We start from the raw sequence: 13,008 nt of genomic DNA, 5'->3' as shown, positions 1-13,008 counted from the left end.
TGCATAGGGCCGTCAGTGGTGGCGGTCGGGATGCGCAAGGAGGGGAACGAGCTCTCTGCTCCGGCATCGCGTGCTCGGGACCTGGGAGCGGCTGTCCCGCTGCATTGAACCGATCCAAGCAGGGCGCTGCGGGCTCTCGGCCCCCGGTGGCCGCGCCTCGACGAGCGCTCGCCCCGCACCCTTCCGTGCGCGCTCCTCCCTCCTCTTCCTTCCTGTCTCGTTTCTCGCTCAGTGCCGGGCCGCGCGCCCCCTGGGCCAGCAGGGACCCTTCGGACCCCCGCGGACCCTCAGCCCCGGCTCTGTGCCACGGGCGGGACGCGGGGCTGACGGCGCTGTTCGCTGTGCAGGCAGCGTACGGGAGACAGCGCGGCTCCGGGATGTCCCAACTGCCTGCCTTCACTCTCCGAGTCCCTGAGAACACTGAGAGCGATGGGTGAGTGCGGGCTAAACACCGTGGGTAGAACCACCCGGCCCAGATCTGTCCCGGAGCTTCACCTCCCCCATAGCCGAGTGGGGGTTTCAGCTTTGTGCTCTTGCAGCCAGGAGCCGAGCCCGGACAATGAGGGAGCCCTGCACAGCTCCTTCTGTGAGCTCATCGAGGAGCAGAGCAGCCTGGTGGCAGGGGCAATAGAAATGGAGCTGCAGGAGAGGAGCAGAGGTACAACATGGAACTGCAGCAATGTGGGATGGAGGGGAACAGTCCTGTACACCTCGGCTCTCATCCCACATCCTCTCTCTCCTCCCAGAGCCCTCGGCTCTCCTGCCCCCCCTGGACCCCATGGCCACTGCTGGACTGGAGCCCAAGCAGGGTGAGCAGCACCCCGGCTACGCCACCACCCTGCGCATCCTGGCCAACATGCCCAGCCACACCATCGGTGAGTGCCACCCCCTCCCTGTGCCACCCCTGTGCCCCTCCTACCCAGGCTGTGCCATGCTGTGAGCCCTTCCAGGAGTTCTCCCTAAGGCCGCCATCCCAGTGCCGTGTTCCTGCCGCAGGGCGCAGCCGTGGGGCCATTATCTCTCAATACTACAACCGCACGGCACGGCTGCGGCGTCGGAGCAGCCGTCCATCCCTGCAGCAGCTCAGCCACACAGCACGGCCCAGCCTGCGGCAGTATGACCTGGAGAGCGACCCGACCAACGCCACGCTGGCAGGTGAGCATTCTAGAGTGGGGCTCAGGATGGGCACGATCCTCTCGTTGGATGCGTTCTTCTGAGTCTCTGTGCCTTCAGACAAGCAGAGCCTGCTGGCAAAGGAGCTGCTGAGCCTCCCACCTGCACAGCGTAGCCAAGTGCTGCTGGAAGTGCCTCTCAGCCTGGAGGAGAAACGCAGCCTCCGGTAGGTGCCTGTGGTCTGGGCTGGGCTTCTCCCAGCCTGGGCTGCCCCTGATGCCCCCTGTGCTGGGCAGGAGGCAGCTGAGCCAGAGGAGGAGCACCCCAGGGCTACGTGTCCACTCTTCAGAGCCCACCTCTCCTTGTGCATGGTGCCAGGACTGCATCGTGCTTGTAAGTCTCCAGCACAGTGGCCAGAGCAGGTGGTGATGCTGTACAGCTGCGGGGTGCCCTCACTGTGTCCCCACCCTCCCCAGGGCTGCCGGACCCTCTGGTACAGGTTCCTGGCACTGATCCATGCCGCACAGCCTTGGCACTACGCCTTGAAGCAGATCAGTGGCCGCTTTGGTTCCAGCGTGCTCTCCTATTTCCTCTTCCTCAAGACACTCCTGCTGTTCAACATCATCTCCTTCCTCCTCCTTTTGGTTTTTGTGGTGGCCCTGCAGGCTGCCTATCCCCCTGCTGTGGCCAGCCCCCGTCCCTTCACTGGCCTCGAACTCCTCACCGGAGCGGTAAGTGCCACAGTGTCAGTGCCCTGCTGCTTGGGAGCTGCCCCCAGCCTCATCCCTGCTCCATGTCCCTGCATCTCATGCCATGGCGGTGCCCTGGTCTGTGCCCTTGTCCCCAGTGCTGCTCCTGCCCAGGGCACTGTGCCATGCAGGCTGATGCTGACCCCATACCAGGCTGGCAGAGTGTTGCTGGCACCGGCGAGGTCACTACAGGTACTGTTGTGCATTTCCCACAGGGCTCCTTCACTCACTCACTGCTGTACTACGGCTACTACAGCAACACCACCCTGAACGACCCCTCTGCATCTAGCCCCAGTGGCAGCACGAGCCCCTCCAGAGCCACCCAGCTCCCGTACAACATGCCACTGGCCTACATGTTCACTATTGGGGCCAACTTCTTTGCCACCTGCATTCTGCTGATGTACAGGTGAGCAGCACTGCAGGCACTGCCTGACTGCCCAGCACTGCTGCCCTGACTGCCCTGTTGCCTTCTGCAGCATGTACCACTCCTTTCTGAAGAGCTACCGCGTGGGCAGCTCCACAGGAGTCCTGGCCATCAAAATCTTCTCTGCGTGGGACTTCAAGGTGGTGCAGAGGCACTCAGTGAAGCTACAGAGTGAGAACATCTGCACTCAGCTGAAGGTGAGGAGTGGGGTTGCAGTGCTACATGTATGCCAACCCTGTGCTGCACCTATGTGCAGCAGCCCTCCAGGTCCCACCTGAGCGGGCAGGATAAACCCTTGCTTTAGATGTGGACCCAGCTTATATTTTCAGCCACTCTGGCTGCTCTGCTGTCTTCCAGGAGCTGCTGGCAGAGCAGCGATTGCGCTCCTGCCCCCTGAGCCTTCCCCAGCGGCTGCGACACATCACTGTGCTCCTGCTTGCCTGGCTCTTAGCACTGGGCACGGTGCTGGGCTGCGTGGTGGCCGTGTACTACTTCTCAGAGCTCATGCACATGGTAAGCACAGCACCGGCTGAGGCAGAGCAGTGATGGCAGCCCCGCTGCACCTCCCTCTTGCTGTCAGCATGGTGCTTGCTGCTGGGAGCAGTGGGGTTGAGCCCATGGCTGGCACCAGGAACCATGCAGCCGTGCTGAGCCAGGCACTACTCACCAGGTGCAGCAGAAACAGGGAGCTGCAGCAGGCAGTGTGTGGCTGCAGGAGGGAGTCCTGCTGGCCCTGCCGTTCGTCGTGTCACTCCTCAACACGCTGATGCCCCACTTCTACAACCTGCTGGCAGCGTGGGAGAAGCAGGATTCCCCAGAGGCAGAGGTCTACGTGGCCATCTGCAGGTAGGGTGGGAGACTCCTGCACCCCAGGTTTGCTTCATCTCCCTTTCTTGGGGCTCAGCTCTGCTGTGCCTGGGGCCCAGGGGCTCCCCATCCTTGCTCCTGCTCCCCAGGAACCTCCTGCTGAAGATGGTGGTCCTCGGCCTGCTCTGCTACCAGTGGCTAAGCCGCAGACTGGTCTGCTCTGCCAAGGAGGTTGGTACTGGCTGGCAGTGCAGGGCTGAGAAGGGCAGGATGGGGTTGTGTGTCCTACACTACCCCTGGCCCAGGGAGTGCAGAGCAGAGCTGGGGCAGCGGTGTGGGCAGGGGTCTAGCAGTGGGGGCTGTGCTGGACGGCACAGTTTTCACCTGTGGTGGGGAGAGGGATATAGGTAGCTGGGGAAGAGGTATAAGGAAGGAAGAAGTCCTTCGAACTCCCCATGAAGAGCCACAGAGGTGAGCAGCTGCTCTGTTTGCCTGGCACTACCACGCTTCTGTCCCCAGTGCTGGGAGACGTGTGTGGGGCAGGACCTGTATCGCTTTGTGGTGATGGACTTCATATTCACTCTGCTGGATACCGGCTTTGGGGAGCTGCTCTGGAGGTAATGTGTCTCAGAAGGGCCCACCAGCATGGCTCCTTGTTCCCCATTCCAGCTGGGGTGGCTCTGCCTCGGCACACAGAGGCTCTGCAGCTGCCCAAGGGTGATGGTCGGGTGCACAGCAGCTGTCAACAGAGCTCCTCTCACTCCCCAGGCTGATTCTGGAGAAGAAGCTGAAGAGTAAGCGGAGGCCTGAGTTTGACATTGCCCAAAATGTGCTGGAGCTCATCTATGGGCAGACCCTGACCTGGTGAGATATCTCCAGCCTGATGTGGCTCATCCCCTGCCAGCCTGCGCTCGTGGTGCTCACTGCTGTGTGCCCTGCCTCGTGCCACCCAACGGGTTCTGGTGTGGGCAGCTGCAAAGGCTACACATCCACCAGGGGTCAGTGAAACCTCTCCTGTCTGACCTGCTGCCAACCCTGAAGTGTGGGATGTGCCACCGAGCACAGCCTGTGCAGCCGGCCTGGCACGGGACGTTGTGTGCTTGCTCTCGGCTTTGCGAAACACTGAGTGCAGCTGGCACCACTATCCTGCTGCTTCTGAGCCCCAAATTGCCCTCCTAGGCAGCTCAGTTTGTCTCTCTCTGTCTCTCTCCCAGGCTGGGGGTTCTCTTCGCACCACTCCTGCCAGCAGTGCAAGTAGTGAAGCTGCTGCTGCTCTTCTACATCAAAAAGGTGTGATTGCGTCTGTCTGAGAGCAGTGCCCTCCTTGCAGAGGAGCAGAGATGCTGTTGGGGTCCCCCAGGTCTCAGCTCCCGGCTGATGGATGGGATGGGGACGTGAGGGGGTGCAGCTGCCTGCACTCACTCCTGGGGTTGCACTGTGGGAGATGACAGCATGCTGTTCCTTGCCTGCAGACCAGTCTGATGCAGAACTGCCAGTCCCCCAGCAAGCCCTGGCAAGCATCTCATATGAGTACTGTCTTCATCACGCTCCTCTTCTTCCCGTCCTTCTTGGGTGCAGCCATCTTTGTTTCTTACACAATCTGGTGGTGAGTATTCATGGGCACAGAGCCACCTGCTGCTAGGGGCAGCACCTGCAGGGATGGTTGGGGATGAGACCCCAACCCAGCTGATGGGGCCCAGCCCTTGCAATTCCTGTAAATATGAGCTAGGGCAGAGCTTAATGTTATGGGCACTGCCCAGCCACTGCCCTGTGCCCAGCTGTCCACTCCCAAAGCAGCTTCCCACTGACTCACTCTGCCTGCTCAGGGAGAAACCATCAGAAACCTGTGGCCCCTTCCGGGGGCTTCAAACCATCTACCAAACACCGAAGGTCTGGGTGGAGCTGCTGGAGGAGTCCAACCCCAACATCGCTTGGTTTGGCTGGATCCCCCAGTACCTGGTGGAGAACACTGTCTTCCTGTTCTTTCTCACTGGGATGGTGCTGTGAGTATGAGGCTTGAACCCTGCACACACCTTTTGGGTTCCCCCTGCTGCTTCAGAAGCCCTGTGTGGGGACCTCAGCCCCAGTGACACCATCCCTGCACACCTGTCACTGCAGAGCCGTCATCTATTTCAACATCCAGGTGTTGAGAGGGCAGCGCCAGATCATCTGCCTGCTGGAGGAGCAGATTGCCAACGTGTGTGAGCTCTGCGTGTTCCTAGCCCCTGTCCCTGCAGCTCAGGGCAGTTCCCAGCCCCATGGCCCTGGGAAGATCACATCCCGCATGACTGCTCACTGTGGTGTCTCTGCTGTTACAGGAGGGGGAGGATAAAAAATTTCTCATTCAGAGGATTCACTGCATTTATGATGATAAAGTGCACTGTGCTTGATGCCAGGTGAGGCCCAGACCCAGGGGAGAGTGCTGGGGGTCGGCAGGCCTGGGGAGTCACTGTGCTCCCCTGCTCTGTGCTGGAGCTGGGGGATGGGAGTAGCACAGTGCCAACTGGGGAGGGACTGGGACGGGGAACTGGGGGGCAGTAGGGACAAGGAGAGCGTCATCCCTACTGTCAGCATGCGGCAGCGCTCTGCTCGCTGTGAATGACTGTTGGGGCCTCACAGGGACCTTCTCCTTTCAGTGTTACAGACCCAGGAGGGAGCAGGGCAGAACAGGAACGCTCACCAGCAGGGACTGGAGCCAGCAGCTGTGTGGCATTGTCCTGGGAGCAAAGAACTACTGCACTCTTGAACTATTGCTCTCGAAGCAGCCCAGGACTTCTGGGCAGTGCTGCAGCACAGAGATAAGGGTGCTTCCCCCAGAGCCCCCCATGGAGCCAGGAGCACAGCCCCACTGCTGTGTCCCAGCACAGCTCCGTGGGACCGGCTTGCGCACACAGCTGTGCTTACAAACAACTCTCCCTCGTGCAAACTGCCCGGCCAGCCTGGAAAGCAGCATCTTGGAGCCCGTTGGAATGGAGGTGGTGAAGTTTTCTACCCCGTGAAGGAAACCGGCATGGTGTGTGCAGTGAGCAGGGCCGTGCAGCAGGACGGGCTCAGAAATAAACCGGCACTCCCCAGTGCTGCGTGGGCAGGGAACAAAAAGGCTCTGTTCGGGGCTGTCACCGCTCTGAAATAACCATTAAATGTCCCCATCTTGCCTCCGCAGCAGGACGCTTTATGTTGCAGTACCTTATCAGCAGCCCCTGCACGGTGGAGATAAGGGAACAAAAACTAATCAGCACATGACAGTCGGGGCGGAGCAAGATATGTTTGTTCTGGGTGTAGCCGGAACCCAGGCAGCCACCCAGGGCTTTACCGAAAGCGTTTGGTGCTCCAGCACTGCAGGGGTGGGGGGTGGTAGGGTGAGGGTGGGCAGGGGGCTGAGCCATGTCTGTGGACTCGCAACACCTCAACAGGTCACTCAGGTACTGGGGTGTGGGAGAATGGCGCTGGAGGCGCTGGAGGGAAATGGGGATGGGTTATGGGTGGTGGGAGGACAGCGGCGGTCGGGACCAGGGGGTCTGAGAGTGGGCTGAGGGCGGTGGGGTAGGACGAGACTGGGAACGGGCTGGAAGCACTCAGCCAGAAGTGGTGGGGAGGCTGAGGGGGGCCAGGTTGGGGGAAGGGGGAAAGTGAGACAAGACAGGAACCAGGCGGCCGCGGCTGGGGGGAGCCCAGGAGCAGACTGGATCGGGGGGGCGGTGACAAGGCCAGGAACCGGCCCAAGTGCCGTGAGACGGGATCAGACGTGGCCAGGTCAGGGAGACGCCTGAACCATTGTGGCCCTGCTCATGTGTGCTTTTCCCGTGGCAGCACAGGCACTTCCTACGGCACCACAAAGGCTAATCTTCAGATTAGGGTCCTGCGGGCCGCTCCTGGCACCAGGCTCCCGGCCCGTAGGGCTCCGAACCAGGCGGTGAGTCAGAACAGCAGCCAACCGCCGTGCTCAGCTTCCTGTTTTGATTCAGCTCGCAGCCTGAGCGACATTCGTGAGTGTGTGACGAAGCTCCGTGGCAAAATGGTGGGCTTTAAAAAGCAGCCCCAGTTCCACCTGCGGGTCGGGGCCTGGAGGGCTCCTTCTATGAAGGGCAGGAGGAGCTGAGGGAGTACTGTGAGGTGCTCTACCTGCCGCAGCCCACCAAGATGGAGGTGGTGGGCACGGTGGATGATGTGCCCTGTCTGGCCACGGGGCAGCAGCTTGTCATCCTCGTTGCTGAGAGTGGGGAGGTGTATGCTTACGAGGAGGAGACGCTACACAAAGTTGCCAAGAATATGCAAGAATTCACGGAGATAGGGCTGCAGCACCTGGGGAAAGAAGTCTTCCACTGCGGAGAGCACATAGACTCACTGGTGAGCTAGAGGGTGTGGGTTAAAACCAAGGAAAGATACAGCCTGAGGTGGGTGGGATGTCTGGGTCTGTTACTGCTGGGCACTGATCCCACCTACATCAGTTCCTAACTGCTCCTGGGTTGCTCTCCTAACAGCGTGAAGCGGAGCGAGACAAAGACCCAACAATCCAGGAGCTGAGGCAGAGTGCTCAGCAATTCCTTGACGGAGGGAAGGAGGACTTCCAACGTCTCCTGGACTTGCTGTAGAACAAACCCGTTGATGCTTGTTGAATCTGTGTATGTGACAAGGGGTTGGCTTGGGTGGAACTGAGCTGTATTTAATCTGCCTTACCTGTAAATAACTTCAGGGGGAAGGCTGGAAGTAACTCCAGCCCCTCCCTGGGAAGCCTGTGCCAACAGGTCACAGTTGTTTCTGGTAAATTCTTCCTCATATCCAGCTTGGAATCACTTCAGACCACCACCGCTTGTCCTGTTCCTTTTGCTTGGAAGCAGAAAACAACTCGCACCTCGCCACAAACTCCTTTCACGGAGTTGAAGAGACTGATAAAATCTCTCCTGAGCCTCCACCAGATTAAATCTCAATGGATTTGCCCTTAAAATTGCACTTTTAAAGGTTAATCACTGTGTAAGCCTGTGTCCTGAAGTGAGATTTTTCTTGCACAAGCACAAACTTGCTTTAATCAAACATTAAAGATTTTAAATATACAGGATTTTGACTCATTGTTTTTTACCTATGTTAAGAGTGTGACAAACATTTTGTTCTGCTTTGGTGCCAGCCAGCTTTCAGTCCTATCAGGAGGGGCTTTTCCAGCTTCCCCATCGGCTAAGTGTAACAGAATCAAGAGGAGCTTCAAGAATTACTTCATGAAGGCTGTCCAGTGAAGCTGAACCTGTCCTCATCTCAGGAGAGGTGACAGTCAGGGAGCCAGGGCTGTGCCTCCATACCAGGGTCAGCATGCTCCAGCTCCCAGCAGTGAGCACTCCCTTGTTTAAAGCCCCCTGAGCACTGCTTGCTGGGTGGGCACAGCAACTCGCTCACTCTCCCCTTATAGGGCAAAGGGCGGAATTGGAAGGATACAAGCATAAGAAATAGAGTTGGCATAAAGCCAAGCTATCAGGTAAAGCAGATGTCTGTAGGTCAAATCCCCCTAAAACAGGTTCCCGAGAGCAGGCCACAAAGGATCGCGTCTAGGTGAGTTTGGATATTTCCCCATGCTCCAGATGAGGCCTCCACAGGGCAGAGGAGAGAGGATGAGCACCTCCCTTGCCCTGCTGGCCTTTCTCCTTCCTTACTCCAACATGGTCCCACATGGCATTGAATATCCCTTCGGTCAGTAAGGGTCAGCTGTCCTGGCTGCGACACCCACTTCCAAGCAGCTCTATGGAGACCTGCACCCAGGGCTTGGCATACCAAGCCCATACTAGGAGAGTGCAGCGGACACACCCTGCTTGTCCCATCGATGATGTGTTTTCTAGGTTTGAGTTTCATTTATGGAGAAACGGAAGTGCAAAGAGCTCGGCCACTCCCTTGCACAGTTCTCCCATTGCACACTATTGGGGAAGTGCATTCTCAGAGTCGCCATATCAGAAGCGGGTCTAGAGGCACCGGGTTGAAGCCAGCGCCGTGTCTCCCAGTGGCTGAAGGCAGCACGAACTCTAAGGGCCCTTTGCCTCTGCCAAGTAAGTGCTGCTGTTTGTATCAGTATCTCTGTCGAGGGGTTTGTCTGCTCGCTGGGAAGAGGGCAATGGGATGGTGTGGGAATGACAGATGTGCACAGCAAAATGGCCCCATCCCAAAGCTGGCTGCTCTGAGCTGCGCATGGCATGGAGAGCACTCAGCCTTGGTGATCCTCACCTTGCTGCTCTGCTGACTGCTCTGACCTCACTGCTTTCCTACAGCCCCATAGACCGGAACCCAAGAACTGCAGCACGGGGCTCTGCGTACTCAATGGATCAAAACCAGGTGGGTGAAGCCTGCCCCTTCTCTTTGAGAGACACAGAGAGATGTTCTCACTTGGGGACTGCTGATGGCCACTCTGAGGCATTTTGGCTAGCAGGTAGCAGTGGTGCCATCTAGAGATGCTGAGGGACACCCCAAGTCCACGAAGTGCCATCAGGTGTGCAGTGGGGTTGGGGGGTCCGTGCAGCACTACACCACTGAGCTTCCTCTCCCTCCCACAGGGTCCCAGCCATGCTGCTTCTCAAGACCGTTCAAGGTAAGATGGAGCCTCACATCTCCTGTGCCCCTTTCCCTGGCCATATGGGGGAGGTGACTGCTTGTCTCGCAGCTGGGGGTAACCCCATCACAGCCACCTGTGCTCCTTTCTGCTCCCACAGGATGTTGGCAAGGAAAGAAGAGATGGATAAATTCCAGTTGCAGACTAGTGGGAATCTCTTCATCAAGGAGTTCATGGAATTGCTGGCTAGGTGGCAGCCAGCTGAAAACATCAGAAAGCAATACATGGAAAAGGTCAGTGCTTCACCACCAACCTGATGGCCCTTCTGGGGTCTCTGCACTGCTGTGCGTCCTGTCCGAGGTGGGAGAACTCTGGTGGCATAGCCCCCACAGCAGTGGCTCCATCGTGGGTGTGAGGGTCTGCAGGGAATGGAGTAGGAGCCCAGATCTGTGGGCTCCCACTGCTCCCTGCTTGTGCAGAGCTGCTGCGTGGTGTGGAGAAACTGCACGGAGCACAGGATGCAGAAAGAGGCCATGCAAGCAATAGGGGCAGCTCTCGGGGAGGGAGCAGCCGTGGCAGAGGCCAGCACAAAGGCCCTACTGTGCATCCAGGGACAGCTCAGCACTGGGTGTCTGCTTGCCAACAGGTGCTGCACACAGTGTTCTTCTTTGGAAGGCTGAATCAGAGGCAGATGAGACCCAACGAATTCCTAGACTCCAAAACTTTCCAGCGCCTGCAGGAGAAGTACCCTCGATCATTCCAGGAGTACGACACCCACCTGCCCAGCCTGACACCGTACTCCATCCTGCTGCAGTTTGTGAGTACTCCACACCTACATGGTGCCAACAGCAGGGCTGGGGTAGGGTAGGTGTGTGACAAATGCAGCACACTGCAGGCACATCCTGGCAGTGCAGCAAAACAGGCAGCAGGACTTATTTTTCACTTTTCAAGTCACCATGAGCTGTACAGACCAGCTGGTGCTAACAAACTCAGGGAAACAGAACTATTTTTAAGTTTATCTTTTAAGACCACACTCATCCCCTCTTCCTGCAAGATATCGACTACTTAGGAGTGAAAGAGGCAAGGAGGGATCTGTACTGAGATCTGTGTATGTTCCCAGGGCAACGAAGTAGCGGGCTGCAGCACCCAAGAGGAAATGGAATCTTTCTTGCATGGATTTAATAGCGCTGTGGAAATAGCAAGAAGGACTCGAGCACCCAAACTGAGGCCCACTGAGTTCACCTTCAGAGCCGCAGTTGTCGCTTACAGCTTTTACAGAGAACCCAGAAAACCTAAGAATGAAGCAGGCTTCCCTCTCTTTTATGGAGCATCTGTCTCCTGCAAAGGGCGGATGGAGAAGAAGATCATGATTAGCATCTTGTGCCTAAGGACGTGGCACCAGGCGGTGGCGTTCGCAGTGTACCACGGGCAGGATAATCTGGCCATTGTCTTCCCTGATGGAGTGCAGTGCCGAGCCTTCTGCTACAGCAGCAATGGAGACTTCATAGAAAAGCCACCCTGCGTCAACTGCAAGATGATGTATCACGTCGACTTCCAGCCGTATGAGGGTGACAGCAGGGAAAATGTCCCATGGCCATACGGAAACTGCGCTGAGAATGAGAGCCTGAGCAAGCTGCTGCAAGGCGAACCGGGGCTGCAGGAGAAGGTCGTCTCAACAGACACTTCTGTGATAAACAATCCCCCACAGAACACCTACCAGACCATTGAGCAAGAGTTTGAAAACAACATAAAACCAAATCTTAGAAATCAGCTTATCAGGCTGCTTCAGCACAAAAATTTTCCTCATAATCTGCAGTTTTTTGAACCATAGTGAGTGCCGGAGAGGCATCTGCAGTGCTGTGTATCAGCACAACACCCCCAAGCCCCTGTCTTCCTGCATATTCCCATGGGTCACCCCACTGAGCTATGGGTGATGCAGGGCATGTGAGGTCAGAGCAGCTGGGAGCCCCAAGCACTGCAACCACTCCTGCTCCAGAAGGTACCAGCACGGGAGAGAGGAGGACCCTCTCACTCCACCTTTATGCTGCCTCCAAACCCAGCTACATGCTCATGTCAGCAGGTTCTGCTTATCTGGGGTGAGAATCCAGCCTGGCTCCATGTCCTGCCAGCAGCACAGTGATAGGATATCAATTTGCCCCTTGCTAATCTCCAGCACACAGGGCTCTGCTTTTCACCTGTATAAATAAACATGTCTGATTTTCAGTTACGTACCTGATGATTTGCAGCAGCACCTGTCCATTATAAACTCTCTCCTTTCACCTTCGCGTGGCTCCAGAGCCGACAGTTTCGCCTTCAGGGTCCATCCGGTTTCAGAGCTCCATCTTGCTCTGGATGCAAGCAGCCAGCAGGGCCCTCCCACAGGTGGCACTCCCTCTGCTGAGGTCTCACAGCCTGCAGGGGAAGGGCAGCGCGCTCTGAGGCACCCTGAGAATTGCTGCACGATTGCTTGGAGACAAAGATCTGCTGCAGACACAGACAAAGATGGCTTGGGTTTCAGTTTCAGTTTTACCACGGAGTACCGAGGAGCTGCTGCCTGCCATCAGCCTGTCACACTGCACAAGTGCTGGGGCCAGGTCAGCTAGGGTCCCCGAGGGTGGCCTGAAGCCACTGCAGGACATCAGCCAGGCCGGTGCCATCGCGTGCACTGGTTTCCAGAATGGTGATGGGCTGCGTGGCGCAGGAGACAATGTCCTGCATGCGGAACAACGACTTCATCTCCACCAGTGACATGTAGCAGGGCAGGTCACTATGATGGGAGGGGGCACACATTAATCACACTGCATTAACCTTCCACCCACAGCAGCACCGCACTATCAGGGCCCATCAGCCCCTCAGGCTGCTGGAAACGAAACAGCAACCGCAGCACCCCGATGCCCTCCTTACATCTTGTTGAAGACGATCAGCACGGGCACGGCTGCGAGCTGCTCTGCAGAGAGGAGGGACAGCAGCTGGACGCAGGACGAGGAGACCTGGGTCGGGTTGGCGGCATCGATGACGAACTGCAGAGAGGGACGGAAGAGGCGCTGGGGAGATCCGAGGGGGGCAGTTCCACCCCGCAGCGCGGCCGGGCGGGCGCTCACCAGCACGGCGCTGCACTCCCCGTAGTAGCTGGGCCAGATGGGGCCCATGCAGCCGCCCAGCTCCCGCAGCGTCACCCTCTTGTGCAGCGTCAGGTCCGTCAGGTTCGTGCCCACCGTGGGCAGCGTGGCCGGGGGTTCGCCCAACTCCTTGGCCCCGTCCCGGGAGCACAGCTGTGCCGGTGCGTTAAGGACAGGCCAGAAGCAGCGTGCGGGACACCCCCGCCCCGGCCCCGCGACCCCCAGCTCGCTCGGATATTGCGCAGCCGCTTCCCCAGCAGGCTCTTCCCGACG

General features: G+C 58.1%; 3 protein-coding genes across 6 annotated transcripts; 2 read left to right on the top strand and 1 right to left on the bottom strand.

Annotated features, from left to right (window-relative positions):
• The first annotated feature begins 6 nt into the window (after nucleotides 1–6).
• On the top strand, nucleotides 7–8,149 carry TMC6 (transmembrane channel like 6). 3 transcript variants are annotated; one of them, XM_010721339.3, is made up of 23 exons: nucleotides 14–433; nucleotides 540–658; nucleotides 747–875; nucleotides 997–1,155; nucleotides 1,234–1,339; nucleotides 1,410–1,506; nucleotides 1,590–1,844; nucleotides 2,078–2,268; nucleotides 2,339–2,483; nucleotides 2,644–2,799; nucleotides 2,957–3,132; nucleotides 3,243–3,324; nucleotides 3,613–3,710; nucleotides 3,862–3,957; nucleotides 4,308–4,383; nucleotides 4,566–4,699; nucleotides 4,920–5,096; nucleotides 5,212–5,290; nucleotides 5,412–5,489; nucleotides 5,730–6,515; nucleotides 6,909–7,440; nucleotides 7,575–7,715; nucleotides 7,877–8,149. In XM_010721339.3, the coding sequence occupies exons 1-19, from the start codon at nucleotides 378–380 to the stop codon at nucleotides 5,481–5,483; spliced, it is 2,403 nt and encodes an 800-aa protein (XP_010719641.1). In that variant the 5' UTR covers nucleotides 14–377; the 3' UTR covers nucleotides 5,484–5,489; nucleotides 5,730–6,515; nucleotides 6,909–7,440; nucleotides 7,575–7,715; nucleotides 7,877–8,149. The 3 variants fall into 3 exon arrangements, with proteins under 3 accessions (XP_010719643.1, XP_010719641.1, XP_019477216.1); XM_019621671.2 differs by having other exon boundaries at nucleotides 6,904–7,440; XM_010721341.3 differs by lacking the exons at nucleotides 5,730–6,515; nucleotides 6,909–7,440; nucleotides 7,575–7,715; nucleotides 7,877–8,149 and having other exon boundaries at nucleotides 7–433; nucleotides 5,237–5,290; nucleotides 5,412–5,443.
• Nucleotides 8,150–8,929: 780 nt separating this feature from the next.
• On the top strand, nucleotides 8,930–11,842 carry LOC116217317. Its single transcript, XM_031556312.1, has 6 exons — nucleotides 8,930–9,119; nucleotides 9,339–9,402; nucleotides 9,621–9,655; nucleotides 9,777–9,909; nucleotides 10,263–10,433; nucleotides 10,737–11,842. The coding sequence occupies exons 2-6, from the start codon at nucleotides 9,388–9,390 to the stop codon at nucleotides 11,445–11,447; spliced, it is 1,065 nt and encodes a 354-aa protein (XP_031412172.1). The 5' UTR covers nucleotides 8,930–9,119; nucleotides 9,339–9,387; the 3' UTR covers nucleotides 11,448–11,842.
• Nucleotides 10,779–13,002, bottom strand: ARL16 (ADP ribosylation factor like GTPase 16). 2 transcript variants are annotated; one of them, XM_031556313.1, is made up of 5 exons: nucleotides 12,718–13,002; nucleotides 12,521–12,636; nucleotides 12,147–12,383; nucleotides 11,897–12,028; nucleotides 10,779–11,811 (listed from the first exon to the last, which is right to left on the bottom strand). In XM_031556313.1, the coding sequence occupies exons 1-3, from the start codon at nucleotides 12,763–12,765 to the stop codon at nucleotides 12,212–12,214; spliced, it is 336 nt and encodes a 111-aa protein (XP_031412173.1). In that variant the 5' UTR covers nucleotides 12,766–13,002; the 3' UTR covers nucleotides 10,779–11,811; nucleotides 11,897–12,028; nucleotides 12,147–12,211. The 2 variants fall into 2 exon arrangements, with proteins under 2 accessions (XP_031412173.1, XP_019477218.1); XM_019621673.2 differs by having other exon boundaries at nucleotides 11,897–12,383.
• Between the last annotated feature and the right edge of the window lie 6 nt (nucleotides 13,003–13,008).

The sequence above is a fragment of the Meleagris gallopavo genome, chromosome 20 (genome assembly GCF_000146605.3).
Source record: "Meleagris gallopavo isolate NT-WF06-2002-E0010 breed Aviagen turkey brand Nicholas breeding stock chromosome 20, Turkey_5.1, whole genome shotgun sequence".
Taxonomy (NCBI): domain Eukaryota; kingdom Metazoa; phylum Chordata; class Aves; order Galliformes; family Phasianidae; genus Meleagris; species Meleagris gallopavo.
This window is presented reverse-complemented; position numbering and strand designations above follow the sequence as displayed.